Below are 25038 nucleotides of genomic sequence, written 5' to 3' on the forward strand. Positions count from 1 at the left end.
TTTTGTCTTCTGTGTATCATTGCACCTTGAGCAGTTTTACATCGAGGCTATCCATACTGGGGTACATTTTTCTTTACAATAATGAATAAAGAAAAAATAAAAATGCTTTGCTCCACTCTCTGCTATGTGTCAATGTTTAATTTGAAAACATATCAAATTATAGTGCTCAATTAACTTAAAAAAAAATCCATATGAACAATAAAAACATGATTGATGAGCACGAGTTTGGTCACATCTGGTTTAAGCCTTTAACACACTTCTGTTGGCGAGAAATGTTGCTCAGTAAGTTCAGGTACTTTTTAGGCCGAGTAATTCTAAAAATTTTCTCCCGCCTCCCTCCTATTCACGTATGGGATGCCACTTGCATAATGGCCTTCATTTTGGAAGACATCCATTCTCATGTGCACTTGCCATAACAATTGACACATTTTGACCCAAAATGTCTACATTATTTTCTATTCAGTCCAGAAATCTATACTTGAAAACTCAGTCTTGAAAAATTGCTTTAATAGTACATCTGCAATTGAATCAATTTCCTCGTTCAGACATTGTGGGTTGACAAAATCGCTATTAAATTAAAAACGATATACAGTAAAGTCTCGTTATATCGATATCGGATATATCGATAGTCCCGGTTATATCGATACTATTTCTATGCACGCACGGAGAAAATTACATGCAAACAGGGTCGGATATATCAATAGTCCCGGTTATATCGATATTTTTTCGGACTCCCTTGAATATCGATATAATGAGACTTTACTGTATTTGCTTATGCAGCTCGTTACAGATACAGTATGCTAACTCTGGCCAGCATGCTCTTCACTAGCGACTAGTGATATTATGATTGGCTAGTGACTAGCCATTCATGGGACTAGCCAATCATCATTTGTGAAAACTCTGACGCCGCCAGCGCCTTCGAGCAGGCCTTGGGTTGTCAACTCGAACTCTGATTGGTTAAAGCAACAGTTTCATCGACATTGATTTTTATACTCCAGGGCCTGCAGAACTGATTGTGAAGGCAAAGTGGTTAAATGCTTAAATACGAAAACACGTCTAAAGCAACACAACAGGGGAAAAGCAATGAAAGGAAACTGAAAGACAATTTAGAATTATTTAATAGGAATTCATGGACAAAATATAATTCACATTAGTCCGTGATTCATTTTTAGTCCTCCTGACGGCCCACCACTGCGTAATTGTAACCAATAATAAAATACAGTGAGCTCAAAGACTATCCACAATTTAAAACGATGGCAACACTGGTTACACCCCTGCCTCCCACCCCCCACCCCGCTTAAAAAGAAAAGTCTACCAGTAGAGCCATACACGACACTATTTAGCTCTCAACTCATATCAACCAGCAGCAGAGAATCGACTCATAGACAATTCCCAAGTGAAATGTCTGCCGGAACGCCAGGAGACACTTTGTTCATTTTTATCAACGGAAAAAAGGTAAGTTTTCCGATCTTCCCCCCCAGTGTCGCTCAGTGGACGTCAATGTCCTGCTTCAACTTGTGTCAGATTTACAAACATACTTCATTAAGTAGACTTGTACAACCTAAAGAGACACGATTGATGAGCAGTTTCTTTTCATTATGTGCAAACGAGACGGCACGACATGGAACGGTGAGCTCGTCGGTCTCTCGATGCAGAAGTGCGATTCCCGTGTGCACTTCCCATGTTCTCCCCGTGTGGACGTTGGTTTCCTCAGGGTGCTCTGTTTTTCTTCCACGGTCGTAAAAAAACATGCATGGCAGTCAAATGGAACATTCCTCGACCCCAAATATGATAGTTGTTCATCTATGTGTGCCCAGTGATAGGCTGGCAACCAATTCAGGGTGTCCCCCACCTTCTGCCGAAAGACTGTTCTGGTTGTGATGGGCTCCAGCACGCCTGCGACCCTCGTGAGGGTATTAGAGGATGGATGGATATGTGCAGATGACGTGCACAATATTAGAAATACATTTCACAGCAGCAATAACATATGATATTGGCTCAGTGTCAATGTTAATTTTGTTGGTAGTTTTGTAAACTCATCAGTTGTTCAGATTTAGCCAAGGAATGCCTGGTGAAGCAAATTTTGGATAACAGATTGGGATTAAAAATATACAGTGGTGAATAAAAGTGGCGGATTTAGTTATACATTTCCTCTGATTGTTCAAGTGTAGCTGGTGTGTAGAGCTGAGTCCCATATCTACGCACACCTTCATAAAAATAAAAAACAATATGAGCGAAAGTGGCTGCCTTTCCAGCAGCTCCTGTTTTTTGTTTTTCTATTTCTTTCTTTCCTTTCCTCTTCCTTTCATAACTTTGCTGCTGTGTTACTTTCCGGTAGAGTGAACGCTGACACGAATGGCAGCCGCTGCTCACCCGCACAAAAAAATCCCATGTCTGTAAAGTGTCCTTGAGAGTTTTGAGAGGCGCTTAGAAATTAAATGTATTATTATTATTATTATTATTATTATTATTATTATTATTATTATTGTATATGAATTAGTAAGTGTCACACCTACCCCGGTTCCACCTGGTGGTACGAGAAAGAATAACTGAATGACATTTTGATATAAATTTTAATCCAGGACAGTATATTTATGAAGTACAGATCAATTGAATTATATTTTTACCGACAATACATTTAAAGGTAGTTCTAAGAGCTATTTTTGTACTTTGAGAGCCAAGTATTTTTTTGATATAACAAGGTTAAGAACCACTATTATAAATGAGGGACAAATTGATTTCCGAATTTCAAATATAAACAATTTCATTTTCAGCATTTGTTTGGGCTCGCAGCTGCACACCGGGAAGAAATGTGTGTTGAATTTACTCAATGATACTTTTTTTCAAATAGTTGTATCCGACCCTGTTTGCATGTAAATACATTATTATAACCGGGCCTACGATATAACGAGACTTTACTGTACATTATTTGGGCCCACGTGGTTTTATTTTGTGCAAGCACTTGACAACATAAAATTGAGTAAATTCACCACCAACAACAACAAAATTCAGTTCACACAATATGTTGGCATACTTTGCTCTTCAACATCCAAGTCGTCATATAAACCGAGTACTGTACATTAAGTTGATGAACATGTCCACTTGCATTTGTGATGCATTTTCCCCCTTCCCACGAAATTAAATTGTTGAAAGTAGCGTGAAAATCACTTGACTTGTGCTATCAACAGGTGACGGAGAATCATGTTGATCCGGAAACGACGCTACTGTCTTTCCTCAGAGAAAAGTGTATCCTTCTCTTGCCCTCGCACAAACAAGATTACAGTACTGTATGCGGTCAGTCATCATAAGAGATCATGTGAGTGTTATCCAAATGTTACTGATTATTGCAACTTGACCATGATGTGAAGTGAGGCTAACTGGGACCAAATATGGTTGCGGCGGAGGAGGCTGCGGGGCCTGCACTGTGATGGTCTCACGCTATCGACCTGCAAACAAAAGCATTTAGTATCCTTCAAAATACACTCTTCTGCTACTTTTACCGTGAATCAAGGTAAAGAGCATTTGCTTCATTAGATGCTGAGGGCGGTACAGGACACTGAATATACAGTACCTGATAGTCAATAATTGTTCGCTGCGGTGTGGACTTGATGAAGCAATACAGTACTTCAATGTGAATCCAGGTAATCATTATACAACAGTGGGCAACGGTGAAATGCACTGCATATTTGCTCACTCACTCGCTTTTCATTGAAAGTGCCCATTTTATAACTGCATAGAGAACACCTTTTTTCAATTAGTATTGCAACACAAACCGAAAAGGGGGGGGGGGAAGGGAACATACAAATATCACATCCAGTAAATGAGTGAATGTAATTTCTAAACAAAGTGCAAGTGAATGCTGGAGAGAATTACTGTAGATTTCTGAATGTCTTTTATTTTATTTTTTTCTTTAAAATACTGATAAATATTCACCCCCACGCGTAAATTAACAAACCTTATTTCAACAATATAAAAATCATTTCTGTCAAGCAGAATGTATCACTTAACGTTAAAATTAACCACGATGATTGCGGGCTTGCTGTTTGGGTGAATATAAATATGGACAGGAATGGCAATTATTGATAAAATTTGACAATATTGCTCCGTTTTCCCATCAGTACTTCACAGACCGTTGGGAAAGGTTTGAATTGGTCATGAAATATGGCATAAAACAAGGCCTTTCGTAAGGAAGGAATCTCGTGACCTTTGCACATCGAGGTTCTTCATTTGCTGGTTTTCACATGTTTGATAATTCAAAGAGGAAAAATGACCCTAAGAAAGTTTGAACACCCTTACCGTTTCGTCAGTCATTACTCTGCCAATGCCTGCCTGCTTCCGCTCTGCCAACTTCATGGAGCCGCCATCACCACGGTGGAAGGCATCGGGAGCACTAAAACCGGGATCCATCCGGTCCAGGTCAGGCCTTCATCCTATCCCTCAAATGATAACTTAACTCATTCACTGCCAGACGATGTGTAAAAATGTGTCCAATCCAGTGCCAGGGTTTTTGTCATTTTCACTCAAATTCCAGGACCCACAGAATATTTAGTTTTATGACTACATTCAATTCAGTGTAAGAAACCTTAGACTCTTTTCTTTCATCAGAAAAAAATGTTAATTATATGGGTCTGGAGTTATATGAGCTTGAAATGAGGGCGGCTGTCCAAAATACAATGCAATGCGTACTGTAAATATTGGTTTATATCGCGCTTTAACAACAGCTGAAGCTGTAACAAAACATGGAAAAAAAATGGAAATGCTGCCCCCTCGTGGAAGGGGAAAAAACATTGCCAGAGTTCTGAGCAGCGCTTATTCTGCACCTCCCCCCCAAGAAAACGCAAAACCCGAACAAATTCGGGAATGGCCCTGAATGTCATATTTTCAATTCCTGAATAAGATAAGCAGGCGGACATAAGGGCAGTGTTGGGTATACATTGGAAATGTTTTGTCCAATGTATGTAGCGGCATTGAGGGGGCCTGTCCTACGAGACATGTTTCACTTTAGGGACACCATAAAAAAGTCTAATTCAAATTCAAGTCTGTGGGAGCGGGTGGAGGGTGCTGTTGCTCCATGCCCAAACGTGCGGTCTTCATCAGCATTTGTCATCGTTTGTCATCTGCATCGCATGTTGTGTTTATAGGAGCGAATTGCCAAGGCGCATGGCTCACAGTGCGGCTTTTGCACTCCGGGTATGGTGATGTCTATATACACCCTCCTTCGAAATAACCCTCAGCCCAGCCTGGATGACATCACCCAGGCACTCGCTGGTACTTCCAGACTGATAGGATTTGTATTTCACTCTCCTACTGTAAATGAGCAGAGGGCATTGATCAGACATGTTATTATACATTTGTCCTTGGGATTCAGGAAATCTTTGCCGCTGCACTGGCTATCGTCCAATCATTGATGGCTGCAGGACCTTTTGTCAGGTCTGTCTGTTCATTGAACCCATTGCAGAAATTAGTTTTTGGTAGCCAAACATTGAAACTGAAAATATGTTTAACCCAAGCAGGAGGCCAATTGCTGTCAACTCAATGGAGGCATTAGCAGTGGCAGTAAAGAAGAAAACCCTGAAGTGAGTTGAACTGCCATTTCTTTACTTGGGATTTCCCATGAAAAACTTTTCATAACCTCCGGTTCAGCATGCATGACAAATTCTTTACTTGGACATGTGATGTTTTACAGGGAACTTCCTTGTTTGACAAGTCACAGTTCCTGCCAATCGATGAAACACAAGAACTGATCTTTCCCCCAGAACTGATTGTAAGTGTCTTCACACACAAAGAGTTCCATTCAACATGTACAGATTGGAGCAGAATAGTGGTGGAGTGGTTAGCAAGTCCGTCTCACAGTTAAACGGGCCCATGTTGGAATCTTTGCTTTGTAGAGCTTGTACACTCTTCCCCTGACTGCGTACTTTAGGTTTCCACTGACTTCCTCCATTCCATTACAAAAATCATGCTACTTTGACTTTGACTATTCAAATGCTTCATATTTTTCAGAAATGTGAACATGAGTGTAAATGGGTGTTCATCTATACATACCTTGCAAATGGCCATGTATCTCGCCAAATCAGCTCATGCTAACCCAAAATAAAAGAGATAGAAAATGGACAGATGGATGCCAAGTACTGGACTGCTCATTTGGCATGTTGTTTTCTTGAACGCAGCTGATGGCGGAGACCTCTAGCCCGCAGACACTCACCTTTCGTGGAGAGAGAGTTACATGTGTGTCCCCTGTCCTGCTTCAAGAACTGATCCAGTTGAAGACCAGCAACCCAGAAGCTCCACTTGTCTTGGGAAACACTAAATTAGGTCAAACTGAGTATCATGTCATCTGAGGAGAAGAATAATGAATCCAATTTACTGACCTCTGTAGTCTGTTTTAAAGGTCCGGATTTTAAATTCAAGGGCGTCGTGCATCCATTAATGATATCGCCCATCCGAGTCTTGGAGCTGTTTGAGGTGACTGAGACCACACACGGTGCGTAATGTCCGTTTGACTCTCCTTTGAGAGACAATGATTGTTCACATCACCAGTTTTTGGTTCCTTATAGGCGTTTGGGTTGGAACCGGCTTCCCACTTTCCGAGATCTGCTCTATTTTGAAGAAGCTCTGTCGCCAGTTTCCAGAGGAGAAGACAGAGCTTTTCAGTGCGCTGATCCAACAGCTGCAGAATTTGGGGAGCCAGCAGATCTGTAATGTTGCTGTAAGTATACCGTGATCTCTCACTTATCACGGTTAATAGTAACTAGGATGCCATGATAATTGAAAAACCCAAGTGAAAAACAAACGACTGAAGCAGTACCTTATACACTACTTAGGATTGCATTACCTTCTGAGTGAGGCGTCCTCAAATGCAACTCACATTTTATTCTCTCACAGTGTTGCCACGGTTAGCCTCCATCTTGCTCCTGACCACCAATCCCTGTGGGTTTACTTCTGATTAGACAATTAACATTTTGCTTCTTTAGACCCTTGGAGGACACATCATGAGTGCATATCCAAACTCAGACCTAAATCCAATTCTGGCTGCTGGGAATTGCATCGTGAGCACAATCTCCTCTGGTGAGATTTTGACAACAGAAACAGTGGACACATTCGATGATCAGCACTGGCTCACATGATTCCAATTGTCAATCACCAGGAGGATGGCGAGAGGTTCCCCTCAATCAGGAATTCTTTCTGAGTTTTGGGAAAACAGTGCTGAGGCCAGAAGAAATTATGGTCTCTGTGCTGATCCCATTTTCCAGAAAGGTACAACTGTTCGTTTGAGAATATCTAAAAAGTAGAAACACTCATAACAACATAAATATTTGATCCCATGCTATGTTTGTGCGACAGGGAGAATTTGTTCGAGCATTTCGCCAGGCTCCAAGGAAGGAGTGCGCTTTTGCCACAATAACAACTGGGATGCGAGTGTTGTTCTCCGAAGGATTTGGATTTGTGGAGGACGTCAGTATATACTTTGGTGGTGTCGGACCGAAAACAACCAAAGCGGCCCTAACTTGTGCCGCTATTGTTGCACGGTAGGCCGTATTTGTTATGTGACCACATGATTAAACAATAATACATTGTTTATTCTTTATATGTTTTTTTACTGTTTTGTGTTTCTTTTTCTCAGTCCACAAATATTAGGTCCAAGGCAAAGAGACAAAATCTTCATTCTTGAGGAAGTTTAACTTTTTAAAGCCTTGTTATTTAATGGTGTTGTATTGTGTATTAATCATATTCAGACCTTGGAATGCCGAAACCATTAGCCGGGCTTATGAGGTGCTCATGAAGGAGTTTGACTTCGCACCTTTAATTCCGGGAGAAAAAGTGGAATTCCGTCGCTCTCTAACTCTTAGCTTCCTCTTCAAATTCAATCTTGAGGTCCTGCAGAGCCTCAGAAAGATGGTAACCACCTGCCTCAAAAGCAATCTTGTTTAGGCTACAGAGGTTTCAAAAAAAAAAAAAAAAAAATATATATATATATATATATATATATATATATATATATATATATATATATATATATATATATATATATATATATATATATTTTTTTTTTTTTTTTTTTTTTGCAGAATGTGATTGAAAATATTCTTGTGGAGAATATTGAACCACTACCCAGAGAAATCCAGCAGAGCCAGCAGAAGTTCCAGGTATGTCTTGAGGGCCCAAAAACATCGTCCCATCGCTACTGGAGAAGATGAGCTAGGTTTCAAACATGTACCAATGAAAGTAGGTAGTATATTTGCGGAAGACGATTACGATAAGAGGAAATTACAGTAAAGTCTCGTTATATCGATATTCAAGGAGACCGAAAAAATATCGATATAACCGGGACTATCGATATATCCGACCCTGTTTGCATGTAATTTTCTCCGTGCGTGCATAGAAATAGTATCGATATAACCGGGACTATCGATATATCCGATATCGATATAACGAGACTTTACTGTATGATGTAATGAATAGGAGGGATTTTAGGATGGAGCCTTGAGGTACACAGATTATGACAGTTAATAGATAAAGTTGAACGAACAGATGAAACCAGCAGGAGGGATTTAAAGGAGTGTAAGATACCATCAGATGTGAGTTTATTGAGGACAATGCTGTTGGATGTGTATTGAGGCTTAGTTTTGCTGTACTGTACTTAAAGAAACAAGTTTGGAAATCAATGTTAGAGTTTTTTTCAAAAGCGTATATGCAAGCTGTGTTAGCTGCTACAGATGTAATCCAAACCTGCAATACTACCCAGTTTTAGTACCACATTAGGTCTGTTTTTCATGGTCCTATAAAGTAACGGCTCCCAATTGTTCAGCAAGTGTCTAAGGGCCAAAGTGACCAGGACCCCGTGGGCCGTGCCATCATCCATAGCTCCGCCATAAACCAGGCCACAGGTGAGGCAATTTACTGCGATGATCTACCGAAGACTGATGGCGAGCTTTTCCTGTGTCTGGTCACCAGCTCACGAGCGCATGCCAAGATCATGTGAGGAAAACAGACCTGGTCACTATCATTTGTTCCACATGATTTAGAAAGTTTTGTCGTTTTCTTTCTTTCTTTTTTTTAAGTCATGTGGATGTGAGTGATGTGCTGCGACTTCCAGGTGTGGTTGATGTAATCACAGCAAAAGATATTCCTGGGAAGAAAACCCACATCTTCTCAGGTTATGCTGAAGAAATCCTCGCTCAGACACAGGTAAATATCACAGGTTGGGAATAGCTGAGTTGGCGTTTCATTCAAATTCAATCTCTTTTCATCAATGGATGCTATAGTTTAGTGTTTGCTTTCAAAAGTTGTAGCAGACGTACACATTCCACCATGACATCTCTGAGCCATTGGTGAAAAGAAGGCTTCGATCCTCTCCTCTTTCATCTAAAACTGCTTAATGCAACAAAGAGGGTGCAGAAAGTGTTTAAGATTGAAGACTGTCTGTGTCTTTCGTGTTGTGTCACATTATTTGTTATTTATTTATTTATTTTTTTACTTCAAGATGGTGCCACGAGTGGCTGACTTTAGAACAGCTCCTGTATTTTATTTTTGCTGATGTGAAATGTAAATTTCTCCACTGAGAGACAAATAAAGGATAATCTAATCTAATCTAAAGCATGTCAGAAAATATGTAGAAACATTGATCAGTTCAAGTGTACGTGTATCTTTGAATTCTCGTTTTGCTTAAAACATGCAGACATTTTGCTCTTATGATGGATAATAAATAAATCTAAAATCTAATTGTAGTAAAATTTCGAGAATATTAATAAGGTGGTTAAAAAACATTATTTGGTCTCTACAGGAAGCAGTATTTGAATGCAAGAACATAGTCATTTGTTCACCAAAACTGCTTTACTTCTGAAATATTCACGCTCCCTTCAACTTCTGCCTGGCGTCTTGCTTGCATGTTCACATTCTGATTCTGCATAATGTGTCCAGGTGTCGTGCATCGGTCAGATAGTGTGTGCTGTTGTGGCAGACACAAGAGCTCATGCCAGAAGAGCCGCGTCAGCAGTGAACATCAGCTACGAAGACTTGCCTGAACCGATATTTACTATTGAGGTGTGTTTACCAATTATGGTCCTCCAGGCCCACTATGCACAATGTTTTAGATGTCATTAAGATGTGCAGAAGCCACATCACAATCATGATCATTTAAATAAGGTTTGTTAAAGGAAGGAGACATCCACCACAGTATGGATAGTAGTCGGTGAAGTCTGGTTGACCGTAGCGACATACGAAAGCACGATGGCGTCTATATGAAAGAGCGTTTGAGACAAGTGTTCCACCCCTCTATGAAACAGGACGCCATCAAGAGGTCATCCTACTTTGAACCAAGGAGGAAGCTTGAAAGAGGAAACGTGGAAGAGGCCTTCAAAAATGTCGATCTGGTTCATGAAGGTAAACAGCATTCAAACTCAGTGCAGTAGATGACTTCAAAATGTCAACTTTTTGATATTTTGTTCAGGGGTGATTTGCATTGGTGGCCAGGAGCATTTCTACATGGAGACTCAGAGCATGCTGGTTGTTCCAATGAGAGAGCAGGCGGAGGTTAAAATTTATGCGTCTTCTCAGTGGCCGACATCGGTTCAGGTACGTTGTATCCATCTGTCATACATTTCTGCCCGCTTTACATTAGATAGGGTTGCGTGTCTCCTCTCTGCAGATCGCCGTCTCTGAGACGTTGGACATTCCAGCCAACCGAGTTACCTGTCATGTCAAGAGACTGGGTGGAGCATTTGGCGGCAAATATTTTAAAACCACGATACTAGCTTGTATCACGTCTGTGGCTGCGTGGAAGTGGGTCTTCATCTGTCAGAAAGTCAAAAAATGATTTCCTTTACGAGTCTCAAATTTCACCAGAGATTTTTTCCTTTCAGGACTAATTGTCCAGTCCGCTGCGTTCTGGAGCGAGGTGAGGACATGCTGATCACTGGTGGACGACATCCTGTGCTAGGAAAATATAAGGTAGTGGACATATTTGTCCAAATGCTCTGACTTTTGAAGTTCGGCCACTTGCAAGCAAGTGTGTTTGTTTCAGGTTGGCTTCCAGAAAGACGGAAGGATCCTCTCGGCAGATATCCAAATTTGGACCAATGCTGGCAACGCGGTGGATGTATCCATCTTTGTACGTAACACTTTTCACCAATGATGGTGATGACGATGGTGATATACTCAGATGTTACCGATCTTCCAGGTAGCGGAGAAGCTCCTGCTTCATCTGGATAATGCCTACAACATTCCAAACCTGCGCGGCCGAGTTTCCGCCTGCAGAACCAACCTGCCATCCAACACCTCCTTCCGAGGCTTTGGGGTGCCTCAGATCGCCTGCGTTATGGAGGCCTTGATCAGCGATGTGGGGCTCGTGCTACAGTGTCCTGTGGATCAGGTCAATTAAAATCAAATCCTCTTCACGCAGAACTAAGTTGACTTATTAGTACCCCGATTGACAAATTCTTCAAGTTACTGGCTTTCACTCTTTCGATTTTTTTTTTGGTTGGTGTTGTAACATACAAGTTAAGTGTCACGATTTGGTCGGGAGACTCCTGATTTTGACCAGAATACTCACGCCTCACGATTAGAGAGCCAAATCACCCGGTTTCCCCAAAAAATCTAATGTTGTATTTTTTGCCGCTCTAATTTGTCACAGTTTTATAACAATACCATTTGTATTTTGCCTCAATCACCTTCATTTTATGCCAGCGCTCAAAAAATGGGAATCGAGGATAGGTCGTCTCGCAGTGCATGTGATCTCATACATTCCAGAACAGCAAATGAATAAACATGGCAAATAGGAGCAGCAAGAGTCCAAAGTTTCCTGCAAATAAACGAAGACAGGAATGTGAATTTCAGTCAGGTTGGCAAACTGAATATTCTTGGATAAGAGCAAGCGATCGTGGAGTGTCATTTGCATTTAATTTTATCAAGCAACTATTGACACAATACAGACAGTTCATTTGTATGGTGAAACAAAAGAAAATATAAAATACAATATGCATTTTTATAGCAATTGAATGTATAAATAAACAGTGAAAGCATTTTTGTGTTTTATTTACTTCTAATTTACACTTTTGTAACGCTCACATTATTTTAACATGCACCACAGAGTCACAGGTATGAAAATCTCCCTATTTAGGATTTCTGAAACTTAACATGTATGTTGTAACCAAAAACTGTTGGCTAGCGTAATGCAAGCACATATGAAAAATCATATGTCAATATCAATCCTAGTTTAGTGAATAAAAAAAAGTTTGTTTCAAAGGAAAGGATTTATGGCTTTTGAATAATGTTAACGGATAAGGTTGACTTGATGAACAATTACTTGAATTACAAGTGTGCTCATGAATTATATCTGAGCCATTAATCAAGGCACCAAAGGCACTTAAACGTCTAACTAATTGATGATTGATCAGGTTCGGGAGATCAACATGTACAAGGGGCCGTCAATCACCCACTACAAGGTGGAATTCAACCCGGAGAACTTGCTCCGTTGCTGGGACGAATGTAAGGCCAAGTCAGACTTCTGCGCTCGCCGCATTGCTGTGGACACATTCAACGAGGAGAACCGCTGGAAAAAGAGAGGGCTTTCTATCATCCCAATCAAATATGGCATAGGCTTCTCAGAGGGTGTCATGAATCAAGTAAGCTGTTTGTGTTTGTGCGCCGTCTTCAAAAAACAAGGTGGAAGACGTTCTGTGTATTTAGTCTGCGGCTCTAGTGAACATCTATCAGGACGGATCTGTTTTGGTAACTCATGGCGGGACAGAGATGGGTCAAGGCGTCCATACCAAAATGCAGCAGGTAGTTAAAGGGGTATTGGCTCAGAAGCAAAAAATCCTGAATAATCATTTAACACTTGTTTGTGGGCAGGTGGCGAGTCGGGAGCTTCACATCCCAATGTCAAAAGTCTACATCGGTGAAACCAGCACCAAAGCTGTTCCCAACACATTTATCTCTGCTGCCTCCTTTGGCACCGATGCCAATGGCATGGCCGTCAAGGTCGGCGACCTTTACCTGTTACTTTGACTGCTCATTTTGTTGGACTTTTCTCTGACTCGTAATATTTCTTGGCCTTTTAGACTAACACTTACAAGACGATCAAAACAACAATTCCATCATGTTAGCCTTGTCTTCTAATCAATCACTAGCCCACCAACTGCACGCAAAATCTGTTAGGGTGAACAATTGAATTTAGTGCCTGGACTTTTATTAACCCTCATATTATGTTGAAAAAAATCACATTGATTATGTCATGGGTCATTTTTACCTTATGTAAAAATCTTTTACCCCTATGTAAAAATCCACACAAAACTGTTATTTGTTTCTGAGACGTTATAAACATACTTGAAAAGAGATACAACATATTTCCGATCCCAATGGGATATTTTAGAACTCTTTTGAAGAAAGGATATCCAGTGCTTTCGTGAACACAAAAACGGACACGGGTAAAATTGACCCATAACAAAATATGAGGGTGAACTGAGGCCCGAGTGGTGGCTCCGTTCATACTCCCATAACTGTGAATTATTTTAGTCGAACTCTTGGTCAGCTTTCTAATTTTATGTTGTTCAGCCCACAGCTGCAGAATTTGCATATGTTTATTTGTAACTTAATGATACATATGTGAGCACATTGTTTAACCCTCATATTATGTTACGGGTCAATTTTACCCGATTCCGTTTTTGTGTTGACTAAAGCACTGCATATCCTTTTTTCCTTTCTTCAAAATCCAATGTTGTCTCTCTTTTAAAGTATGTTTATTACATCTCAGAAACACAAAACAATTATTTGGTTGTTTTGTATGGATTTTTACATACCGGTAAAAATGACCCACAACATAATCAACTTTTTTTTTTTTTATATATAAAATGAAGGTTAAAATTTGCATTTCTTTCTTTAGAATGCGTGCCAGACTCTTCACCAGCGACTGGAGCCAATCCGACAGAAGAACCCAAAAGGAACTTGGGAGAGTTGGGTGGGATGAATTGAGAAATTGGATTGATGAAGGCTGATCCTCACGCCGAACAGCTTCAAAGTACTCGATGAATTTCTTTGCAGGTCAGGGCAGCCGTTATGGAGAAGATCAGCTTGTCTGCGACTGGATTTTCCAGGTGAATGTCCAACGTAATAGGTAGAATTGACATCTTAAAAAGACAACAGGACATCCGTCTGTGTAAACTCTCAGTTGTACAGGAGTGGTCAATTGATGAAAAGGTTTCCTCAGTCATCATCTGTACTTTTTTGAAGGTGTCAGACGTTTTGCTCCTCATCCGAAAAGCTTCATCAGCAAACTAAAGTTAAAGTGAAGCTATACTGAAAAAAAGGAGTAATCAGATTAGCTTCAGGGAGTAGTCCACGGCTCCCCCCAACGTTAGAGCAGGGACCTTCAAAGCAGAGGTCTGGCACCGCCACCTCTTGTCGTTTAGGGATATGTATAGGGCCAGAGCTACCAGCACAACTTTTGCAACTTGTATTTGCTTTAGAGGCGACGGTGGTTGTGGATCCCAAAAAAGCGGGCAGGAGGGAGCAGCAGGATGTATTTGACAAATTGTAGTAAAATAAAGTCAGCAGGAACAAAATCTAAAATATCAAAGTCATCTGAACAGAAAAGTACAAAGTATCCAAGAAAACCATGAGTAAAAATCTGCCAAAATGAAACAAACCTGACCTGACCCGGAATGGTTGTGCCGGGACTCCTTTTAACTGCCACTGATGAGGATGACCAACACCTGTGCAACTGAGGCCGGGGCCGTCAGTGCTATCCGTTGGTCGCCAACCAGAACGTGACAGTCTGCCACGGATTGGAACGACCAACACCTGTGCAAGTGCCGGCGGGGCCGACAGCGCCACCCGTTGGCCGCCAACCAGATCGTGACAAACTTTAGTTCACTGACATAGCTTTTCGGATGAGGAGCGAAGCATCCGACACCTTCAAAGAAGTACAGCTGACGACTGAAGACACTTTTTCATCGACACAACAGGACAGTACATCAAACACAGTTTTAGAGAAACGTGAAGAAAGTCAATGACATGCCAAAAAGTACTATCTATGGCGCTAGTAAGGGTCCATGTAAGCAAATACTGAGCAGGAAATGCCTGTAAAGCTTCAGTTATGCCAGCGAAATGAAAAACAATTGATTGGCCATCAACCTACTTACATTTCAGTTTCTGAGTACTGCTGGCGAGAGGCGGTAGGGGTGCCAATGTCCGTGCCCCATTATCAGAACTCACAGTATTCACTTTAATGACAGTGGGGTGTTTGTGAGTAGGGTGAGGATTCAGCACTATTGGATGAATCAAGCTTTTGAACTTGTTCAATTTTAGTTCAACCTGGCTATTTTTCATTGGTGTCGTACTTGCTAAGGGCTAGCACTTCAAGGCATCATCTGCTTACAGCTAGGGACCAAGTGGATAATTCCCGAAAAACAACACCAGAAAGAGTGAATCCTTTGTTTTAGCATTTGTCGACAGGGAACTGTGTTACAGTGCAATTTAGGACAAACCAAGCAGTTTGGTGTGAAAGGAACAACTCAAACAACTGAGCATGTGGTCATACTGTTTTCTGTGTGTTCAGGGGCCCAGACAGCTATATAGATTGGGACAAGATGGAGGGTCAGCCCTTCCCTTACTTCACATATGGGGTCTGCTGTAGCGAGGTAGAACTGGACTGCCTCACCAGAGACTACAGGGTCCGTTCAGCAGCAAGTATTAGTCTGTTGCTGCAATAGCATACACTCACATGTTGTTTTTTTGGGGGGGTCTTTTTAGACTGTGAAAACAAACATTGTTGTTGACGTTGGCCAAAGTTTGAACCCCTCCGTGGACATCGGCCAAGTAAGGATATCCAAAACCTGACGCAATTGAGAACAGCCTGCTGTTTGTCTGACATGGTCATGCAATTTATTACAATATTTCTTTTGTGGCAAATCGCCTCGTGCAGATTGAAGGCGCATTCATGCAGGGTCTAGGTCTTTTCACAATGGAGGAATTAAAGTATTCCCCCTGCGGCCTTCTGTACACCCGAGGACCATCGCAGTACAAGATCCCAGCTGTGTGTGATCTTCCGCTGAGCTTTAACGTCCACCTCCTCTCTGACTCCCACAATCCCCATGCCATCTATTCTTCCAAGGTCAGAGGTCACGTTGAGCAGGTATTTGTTTTTGTTATAAGTTAACTGTCGGCACTTTCACCTATTGCAGGGTATCGGCGAACCCACCCTCTTTTTGGGCAGCTCAGTGTTGTTTGCGATCAAAGATGCTGTCGCAGCAGCACGCAAAGAAGTCGGCCTTTCGGGTCCGTTTTCTTTGGACAGCCCAGCTACCGCAGAGAGGATTTGCCTTGCATGCGCATCTCCATTCGCCCAGGTGGGAAGCTGTCCTCTTCTTAACTCATTCACTGCCATTCCCAAATTTATTTGGGAATTGAAAAGAATGACATGGAACGCCATTCCCAGATTTGTTTGGGTTTTGGTTTTTCTTGCGGGGGTGCCGATAAAGTGTTGCTCAGACCTCTGCCAATGTTTTTCCCTCTCATGAGTGGGCATCATTTGTACAACCGCCCCCATTTCAAGCTCAGATACGTCCAGACCAATGTACCTTAGAAATTAAGTATTTTTTCTGATGAAAGAAGATGGTCTGAAGTTTCTTATTGTCATGATCTGGTTGGTGACCAACGGAGGGCGCTGTCGGCCCCGCCTGCACCTGCACAGGTGCTGGTCATCCCGATCAGATTAGCGACCAACGGGTAGCGACGTCAGCCCTGCCGGCAGCCTCGCAGGTGCTGGTCGTTATAATCACTGTCACTTAAAAGGACACCCGGCACGACCATCCGTTGTCGGTTCATTGTTTGCTGCTTGTTTGCTGCAGGCGTTGTGTATGTGTTTGTTTAACCTTGGCGGTCTTTTACTTTTGGTCTTCTTTTGCTACTTTGTATTTTTTCCATTCAGATGATTTTGATGTTTTACATTTTGTTCCTGCTGACTTTAATTTAATACAATTTGTCAAACAACCTCCTGCTCCCTCCTGCCTGCTTTTTGGGATCCGCACCCGCCATCACGACCTTGCAAACCGTGACACTTATACTGCATTGAATGTTTATGTAGTCCTAAAAGTCAAAATTCTGTGGGTCCTGCAGTTTGAGTGAAAATGTCATAAACTCTGGCACTGGAGTGGACACATTTTTGCACATCGTCTGGCAGTGAATGAGTTAGTATACATCAACGTCATGACTTATTTTGAAATATTTGGGGTGTTTTTTCTTTGTGTTTGTTCTTTCAGAATGGGGTTTGAATCTTGAATTTTCCTTGTCTCGCATTTATTGTGTTCATGCTTGCTTGAATGGATGAGAATTTAATTTAAGTCACAGTGTTGTGTGGCGTCACAAGACAGTTAATGGTGTTATGTAGTATGGAATTTTCGAAGATGAAAGTTTCATGCAAAATGGATTAGAGTTGCTTCAAAAAGCTTGTAGACAATTTCTCTGTCTGGTGCTGAACACAAATACCTCTCATAGCCTTTTCTAGTCAGAAGAGAAAAATCACACATTTAAAGAAAAAACATAAAAAAATGAAAATTGATCAAATTTACATGTACAGTATTTTAGAAAAAGATGGTTGCTATTCGACTTCCTTGGGTTTGTAATTATATTTATGAAAGCAGTATAATAATAACCATACTACCATTCAAACAATCATGTTTTATATTGTTTTTAATTATGCATTTATTTATTTTGTTTTAATTTTTGTGGTCTTTCAGAATCAAGAGAAGAACATCATGTTTCCAAACCTGGGCTAAAAACATCTAAAAGGCTCAGTCATTTATGGCGACTCTTGACAGTTCTCTTGACTCTTGCACGCTGGGTCCGAGAGGACATTAATTTAATCTGTGCTGTATGTCATGCATATTAGCATATTTGACAATAAAGCTGACTGTGATTAAAAAAATTCCAACATGAATTTTTTAAAATTACAAAAAAAAAAAACAGTAAATGCAAACGAAGAAAGCATACATTTTTGGAAAACATTGAAATTGGAATGATGAGCTTAATCGAAAAATGTGGAAGGAGTAGCAGGTCAAGAAAGTGTGAGAAATAAAATAGAATGCTCAAAATAATAATCCAAAATACATTTTAAATTGTAGAATAACAACTGTAAGGCCTCAGCATTCACGCAATAAAAATTAGACCCAATTCTATTTTGTTTTTCTTTTCGATCAAAGCGGAAGTGAATGTTTCAGGCGCATGCGCAGAGGGTGGAGCCTGCGGAAGTCTTGACGTTGAGGTCTTTTTGTTTGGGGCTCTCTAACATTCCCGACGCTCCATTCGAGTCCTCTGGTTCACAACCGTTTTTTATCTGCATTAATTTCGGTGAGTAGTCGAATGTGTGTTGGCTTTGTATTGTCTTGGCCGTCATCAGATGATTAAAGACGACACGCAATGTGATCCGATGGCGTTAAAATAATTCGTAGTTACACGTTAGCGCTTGCCGTCATGGGCTACGTTCGAAAGCTCATTATGCTAAATTAGCCCAATTTACGGATTTTAACCCATTCGCTGGTACGTTGCAAAGATTGCCAGGTGACACTTGGCCCACGTTGTTTTTTTCACGTGAAAGGGCTCCCTAAAATAAATCTCTTCACGTGAAATTCGTCCGCTGTCAATTTAGTAGTTCAGATTAACCAGGTCGTTGCTGGGCCCAGCTAACTTATGCTAGCCCAGCGCATGGTAAGGGTAAGGCCCTCGGGGAGCTAACGCTAACAGCTAAAGCCATATCTTGTCCGTTCTAGCCAGTTAGTTTTCTTATTTACAGCATTGTATAAATACATTCAATTTTAGTTCATTTGTGCAACGCTTTCGATGTAGCTGCGTGGAATGTCTTAGTCTTTGTTAGCTCTTGGTGACATTTAAATGTTCGGTGAACTACATTCCAAGTAGTTAGTCAGAGCGCACCTGGAAATAACACTTGTGACATAGGTCAACCAATTTAAACCCGGTCTCATCTTTTGCAAGGTGTCTTTTATGAATAATCTAAAGCAGCAAAAGCCGACGCTAACAGGCCAGCGTTTCAAAACTAGGAAAAGAGGTTGGTGGAACTTATGTATGCTCTCCTTGTGATTTTTCGTGTTCTCACAAGCGCGCGCTCTCCCTCTTTAGATGAAAAGGAGAGGTTTGACCCTACTCAGTTTCAAGAAAGTATCGTACAAGGCTTGAATCAAACTGGCACTGACTTGGAGGCGGTTGCGAAGTTCCTTGATGCTTCTGGCGCCAAGCTTGACTACCGCCGCTATGCTGAGACACTCTTCGACATCCTGGTGGCCGGTGGAATGCTGGGTATGTTGTGTGGAATTGCCATCAAGAATCCTTGTATTTAGCTGATTTCTAATTGTACTTGCGTTCTTATGCAGCCCCAGGTGGAACTCTGTCTGACGACATGACCCGCACAGAGTTTTGCCTCTTTACGGCACAAGAAGACCTGAAGACGATGCAAGCCTATGCTCAGGTAGGTAGAAAGTTTAGATAATAACTTGTAGCTTGGGATGGATGTCTTTCTATTAATTTCTGTAAACATTCAGGCAAATTTTAAAATAATTATAATAAAGTTTTGGTGGGCATTGCGTGTACAGTGAGACCTCAGCTTATGAAGTTTACACAAAGGCGTTATTTAGTCGATGCTTTCACGTGACTAATAATGCGTTTTATTCCGCATCTGTGGAATCATCGGACTCGCGCCTTTTGTTGTAATAAAATCTGCCAGCACCTACGGGACTCGAAGTGGATGCTGATGACATTGAGGAGCTTGTTGCTGACCATAATGAGGTCCTCAACACAGAGGATTTGCGCAAGCTTTTATTGAACATTTCCATCCAGAAAAGGCTATGAGAATCATCAACATGATGAATGATAATGTGATGCCTCAGTTTCGTATGACTTCACAAGTCAGAAAGCAACATGTGTCAATTAAGAGCCATCGACCATCACAAATGTAAATAAAGTGACTTTTTTTTACAGTGCAGTGTTTCTTTCATTACAATACAATAGCACATTTATTATACATAGAATGAGGTATGTTGTGTGTAGTTTTAAGGCTTATTTAGTTGAAAAGTATATTTTATGGAAACCTGGGAACGGATTATTCCCATTTTAATGGTTTCCTATGGGATTCCCAGACTCTGTCTGGGAACCAATTAAGTTAGTAATCTGAGGTCTCACTATCACAAATTGGATTCAAAATGGTTGAATGAATGCAGCTGCACCTGTTTATTCAAGACATTAACTTTAAAATGTTTTCACCTTTGGAACTTGGAACCTTTGGAAAATGCCATCGTACCATCTATTGATTAACTTGCTTGCAATGTTCCCCAAAATAATTCCTCCTCAGGTTTTTAACAAGCTGATCAGGCGTTACAAGTACCTGGAGAAGGGTTTTGAGGAGGAGATCAAGAAGGTAAGCACATTTATTTTCAAGATCGGAGTTGGTCGTGAAGGCATGTTGTGAACGACAGGTGTTATGCGTTGGACGGATGATCATGACTGAGACTACAGCCCCCCACAGTGTCGCATTTTGCTAAAAGACAACTGCATGAAGATTGCTAATGCCTCTAAGTTACCATCATGTTATTGTGTGCACAGTTGCTGCTCTTTCTGAAAGGGTTCACTGAGTCTGAGCGCAACAAGCTGGCCATGCTGACTGGCATTCTGCTGGCCAATGGCAACATATCAGCCTCCATCCTCAGCAGCCTCTTTAACGAAAACCTTGTGAAAGAGGGTAAGGGGCTGGTGTGTCATGCTGAGCGTGTGTGGGTGGGACTGTCTTCATCACAGACATACTCTTTTGTTTAGGAGTGTCTGCAGCCTTTGCCGTCAAGTTGTTCAAGTCGTGGATCAATGAGAAAGACATCAACTCAGTCGCTGGCAGCCTCCGCAAAGTGGGCATGGACAACAGACTGATGGTAAAAGATTTTGTCATGTGTTTATTTCCCTGCGCCGTGTTTTCTGACACTGCTGCCTCTTCCCTCCAGGAACTTTTTCCTGCCAACAAGCGGAGCTGTGAGCATTTTTCTAAGTACTTTACCGACGCCGGGCTGAAAGAGCTTTCCGACTTCGCCCGCAACCAGCAATCCATCGGTGCCCGCAAGGAGCTGCAGAAGGAGCTCCAGGAGCAGATGTCTCGCGGAGACCCACTCAAAGAGGCAAGACAACCTAGCTGGGAGAGACACACCTTTCTGGTTGTTCCCCAAGATCAACTTTAACGCTATCCTGCTTCCACAGATCATTGCGTTTACCAGGGAGGAGATGAAAAAGGCCAACCTCTCTGAGCAGGCCATGATTGGCATCATTTGGACTTGTGTGATGAGCTCTGTGGAGTGGAATAAAAAGGAAGAGCTGGTGACCGAACAAGCCATCAAACACTTGAAGGTTTGTTGACGCCCTCTGTGCGTTCATGGCCTTGCACTTGTTCAGCACAACAGATGTGATGTGATTTTATTTAGCTTTTTTTCTGCTCAACAGCAATATAGCCCTCTGCTGAAGTCCTTCACTTCCCAGGGTTTTTCTGAGCTCAGTCTGCTGCTAAAGATCCAGGAGTACTGCTATGATAACATCCACTTCATGAAGGCCTTTCAGAAGATCGTGGTGCTCCTCTATAAAGGTTTGCCGCGTCCATGCGCACACACACAACCTCTGCCACTCAACTGTTATACGTGTCCATCTCCAACTGAATTTGGTGTGATGTGAAAAGTAGTTTTGCCTGCTGAGGAAAAAAAAGTGGTTGCTTTTTTTTCCTGAAAAATCACTCATTTAAAGGACAAGTGACAAAATGTTGTTGTTTCCTGACATCAGAAAAACGTTTTATAGCATCTTAAATACCCAAAACACGCAGGCTGATATTTTTTGTCAAATGCAAAACACCAATAAAAATGAGTTAGTGTCCCAAAACTACTTCAAAATGACCTCGGAGATGGTGAGTTTCAGAAGGTCCCGCCCCCTTGTTCGTGACGTCACGCTAGGACGTCTTGCCTTGCTCTAGAATCAAAACAATTGCTTCAGATTCGTAGAAGATGCTTTGTTGTTACTCATCCAGTTATGAATATCATTCAAATAGTTCTGAAGAGGAAAGTGTAAATGTTTGCAATCAATTAAAGAAGTCCCTCCGTATCAATTCGAGCCGTCAGGACTCCAATGTAGCGTCCCAGAAAATGCACAAGATGGCGCCTAAGCTCCGTTGGAAATAGGCTGATTTGTCTGCTGGGAATCTGTGTCAAGTAGTATCAAATAGTAGTCATGGTGCAACAAACAATGAGTGTGTGTTTTCCTTCTAATTTCGCCATCAACAAGAAGTTTTCAGACCGAACAAAGTACCCATAATGCATTGTGTGTCGCTTTCTCAGTCAGGGGCGTTCCTGACATGATGTCACATCAGGAATCGTCGCCAATGCAAAAAAAAAAAAAAAAGACTTCCTGAATATTCAGTGCGAGTCTTAAAACGTTAAAATATAGCAATATGCGGTGGAATCTTTGTAAAATATGCTCAGAAGTCATTTGAAGTGATTTTACAAATTATGGACACAACTTGTCCGCAGGCGTCGGTTGTCCTTTTATTGATATATTGTTATTGATTAGAAAGTTTGAGTATGTCACTGTTGCCAGCAATTCCCATTATTGTAGGGCTTCCTCAGCCCCACACAAATGAAGTGTCCATTCAAGTCCCAACATTTGCTCACACGCAACACTTGAGATTGGTTGATAATTTGTAAAAATAAGACAATGGAAACTGGCAAATGTTTATGAAATTCGTTTGTGACAAAATACCATATTTACCATATTTTTCCGGTGTATAAAAGACTCACCCCCGCTCGTATATAAGGCGCACCAGACTATAAGGCCCACCCACAATGAATGAAGAAAGCCAAATAAATATAATACATATATGAGTTTTCCATATATAAGGCGCTACAGTCAAGGCTGGTTACGCACTACTTTTACGGGGGGAAATGGAGTGAGTGACTGCTGACAGTAGTTGCGAGACCTGTTGTGGCTCAATTTTATTTCAAGACGGCGCCGGGTGAGTGGCTGCCTTTCCAGCAGCTCCTGTATTTTGTTTTTCTACTTTCATTCCTTTCATAACTTTGCTGCTGTGAAATGTAAATTTCTCCACTGCGAGACTAATAAAGGCAAACCTGCATATAAGGCGCAGGGTAATGTTCAGTCAATGAGTGAGGCTGTCGTGTCACCTGTTTTCTTTTTAAATGGCGACGTTTGACGTATCAATATGACCACAGGGATATTTCCATTGCAGGGAGGCTTTTTAAGGGAGATTGTCCAGTTGATTCTAATCAGTTGTTGCGCAGTGACCTTTTAAAGGCCTTTGGGTTGCCCACATCAACTTGCAGTCATGGTGATTTTCCCTCCCCTTTTCGTCTTTCTCAGCGGATGTATTGAGTGAAGAGGCCATCCTGAAGTGGTACTCTGAAGGCCACGTCGCCAAGGGGAAGAGCGTCTTCCTCGAGCAGATGAAAACGTTTGTGGAGTGGTTGAAGAACGCGGAAGAAGGTGAGAACGCAAAGTGACACAATGCATAGGAGACTTTTTGTGCAGCAAAAGCAAATAATGTCACATATTTAATTGATGCTGAAATCAGTTCTAACATGAGCACAACAAAACAACATTGGCATTTGTATGCTGGTTGTTTGTTACTTTATGGATCACGACAATTTACAACGTTGTACAGATGCTCCCCGCCTTACGAACGAGATGCGTTCCGAGCGGCCGTTTGTTTAGTGAATTTGTTCGTCAGTTGCTTCAGTGCTGTATTTCGTATGGAATGTATGTTGAAGTCAAATCTGAACGGGAAAGTATAATACACAGACGCTTTTACAGTCGTAAAATAAATTCACACTTACTGTAGTACGACAACATATATCCTTGTGTCTTCAGTAGACCATTACCATTACTGAAGCTGCTGGCACATAATTACTGAATTGCATGCCAGCAGCCCTTTTTGTTATGCATGATGCACAGGACGCAGCCAATTGAAAGCAAAGCTCGGCTTGAAAAAGGCGAGCAATACAAAACCTGACTTGCAGCGTTTCTTTTTTTTTGACATACCCGCAAAAATATTCATGTACTGTATTTTTTTTTTTTTTTGTAACTGTTATTTAATATATTATGTATTTTAATTATCAGCCGATTAATCACCCAACATGCTTTATTTTTTTCTGCCAAATACCAGCATTGGCCGAAAGAAATCCAAATTGGTCAGGCCCTAGTTTGGTAAATGGCTCATGCTGCGATCAAGTCATTGAAATGTTTTTTTTTTTTCATGTAATATTTTTTTTCATTCCCCTGTAGAGTCTGAATCAGATGAGGAGGAAGCAGACTGAAAACCTCTGACACCAGATGAGCTTTCCTTCTCCTCGCCCCTCGCATACCACCATTTTTTTTTTTGTAGAAAAGGGATTGGTAGAATGTCAATGCCCTCCTGACTTTTCTACCTCCTGTTATAGTTCCCTCACAACCTGCACATATTATTTTAGAACCGTTTTTAAAGGGCTCGGTCCTTCTCTGTAACTGTTGGTGTCCTCTACACTTCCCACTCTTGTCGTGCCCTCTAATTTGGACAGCAAACATTCCGTAGGATCTTGTGGCCTCTGCTCACTCTGGCCTTCATGACAATTTACCACAAGACTGTGAGGCCAACTGACATTTTTTTTGCCAAAGTTCTTTTTTTCCCTCCAAATCTTTTGTTTTCATTTCTTGAACATCTCTTCACTTTAAACTCGGCTCAAATCATTTTGGCCCATTGTCACTCAAACTCCGCCTTCTTTTCGCCACCTCCCCTCGTGTGGTCCCACTGGTTAGTCATTTGAAAGACACGCCCTATATAATGCCTCGCCAGCAATCAGATTATTGGTTTCTACTTTCTTTAATCTGATGTAAACCAGTTGACTTTTTTTATGAAATAAAGCTTATGAAACGATCACTTGTGTTTTTAGTTGACCAAGGAAGTATTCTGATGCATATCCACACCACTGATGTGATGAAAATGTTTTCCCGCAATTCAAC

The 25038-nt window shown here is 41.4% G+C and overlaps 2 protein-coding genes across 3 annotated transcripts; both read left to right on the forward strand.

Moving 5' to 3' along the window:
* The first annotated feature begins 1317 nt into the window (after positions 1 to 1317).
* Positions 1318 to 18070, forward strand: aox6 (aldehyde oxidase 6). 2 transcript variants are annotated; one of them, XM_088993927.1, is made up of 35 exons: positions 1318 to 1455; positions 3189 to 3246; positions 3369 to 3465; positions 4308 to 4416; positions 5142 to 5268; positions 5369 to 5430; positions 5511 to 5576; positions 5687 to 5764; positions 6171 to 6315; positions 6392 to 6484; positions 6558 to 6709; positions 6975 to 7068; positions 7148 to 7257; positions 7345 to 7529; positions 7737 to 7899; positions 8070 to 8147; positions 8810 to 8979; positions 9063 to 9189; positions 9922 to 10044; positions 10287 to 10383; positions 10451 to 10575; positions 10649 to 10782; positions 10863 to 10950; positions 11024 to 11110; positions 11180 to 11371; positions 12396 to 12623; positions 12688 to 12783; positions 12853 to 12981; positions 13883 to 13957; positions 14041 to 14093; positions 15557 to 15671; positions 15751 to 15816; positions 15923 to 16111; positions 16182 to 16346; positions 17736 to 18070. In XM_088993927.1, exons 1-35 carry the CDS (start codon positions 1402 to 1404, stop codon positions 17772 to 17774), a joined length of 3969 nt encoding a protein of 1322 aa, XP_088850053.1. In that variant the 5' UTR covers positions 1318 to 1401; the 3' UTR covers positions 17775 to 18070. The 2 variants fall into 2 exon arrangements, with proteins under 2 accessions (XP_088850053.1, XP_088850061.1); XM_088993935.1 differs by having other exon boundaries at positions 5514 to 5576.
* Positions 18071 to 18215: 145 nt separating this feature from the next.
* bzw1a (basic leucine zipper and W2 domains 1a) lies at positions 18216 to 24952 on the forward strand. Its single transcript, XM_088993945.1, has 12 exons — positions 18216 to 18345; positions 18988 to 19060; positions 19132 to 19308; positions 19383 to 19477; positions 20357 to 20422; positions 20608 to 20743; positions 20818 to 20927; positions 20997 to 21167; positions 21247 to 21393; positions 21487 to 21625; positions 23404 to 23526; positions 24325 to 24952. The coding sequence occupies exons 2-12, from the start codon at positions 18997 to 18999 to the stop codon at positions 24354 to 24356; spliced, it is 1260 nt and encodes a 419-aa protein (XP_088850071.1). The 5' UTR covers positions 18216 to 18345; positions 18988 to 18996; the 3' UTR covers positions 24357 to 24952.
* The last annotated feature ends 86 nt before the right edge of the window (positions 24953 to 25038 follow it).

Source organism: Hippocampus bargibanti, linkage group LG01 (genome assembly GCF_051943395.1).
Source record: "Hippocampus bargibanti isolate YZ-2025 linkage group LG01, ASM5194339v1, whole genome shotgun sequence".
Lineage (NCBI taxonomy): Eukaryota > Metazoa > Chordata > Actinopteri > Syngnathiformes > Syngnathidae > Hippocampus > Hippocampus bargibanti.

Excerpts from the sequence above, each read along its gene's own strand:
- bzw1a (XM_088993945.1), top strand. The coding sequence starts at position 18,997 with ATGAATAATCTAAAGCAGCAAAAGCCGACGCTAACAGGCCAGCGTTTC. Across the intron at positions 19,478-20,356 it reads CGATGCAAGCCTATGCTCAG|GTTTTTAACAAGCTGATCAG; the intron begins GTAGGTAGAAAG and ends ATTCCTCCTCAG. Across the intron at positions 21,394-21,486 it reads AAGCCATCAAACACTTGAAG|CAATATAGCCCTCTGCTGAA; the intron begins GTTTGTTGACGC and ends TCTGCTCAACAG.
- aox6 (XM_088993927.1), top strand. The coding sequence starts at position 1,402 with ATGTCTGCCGGAACGCCAGGAGACACTTTGTTCATTTTTATCAACGGA. Across the intron at positions 10,576-10,648 it reads AGTGGCCGACATCGGTTCAG|ATCGCCGTCTCTGAGACGTT; the intron begins GTACGTTGTATC and ends TCCTCTCTGCAG. Across the intron at positions 11,372-12,395 it reads TACAGTGTCCTGTGGATCAG|GTTCGGGAGATCAACATGTA; the intron begins GTCAATTAAAAT and ends ATGATTGATCAG.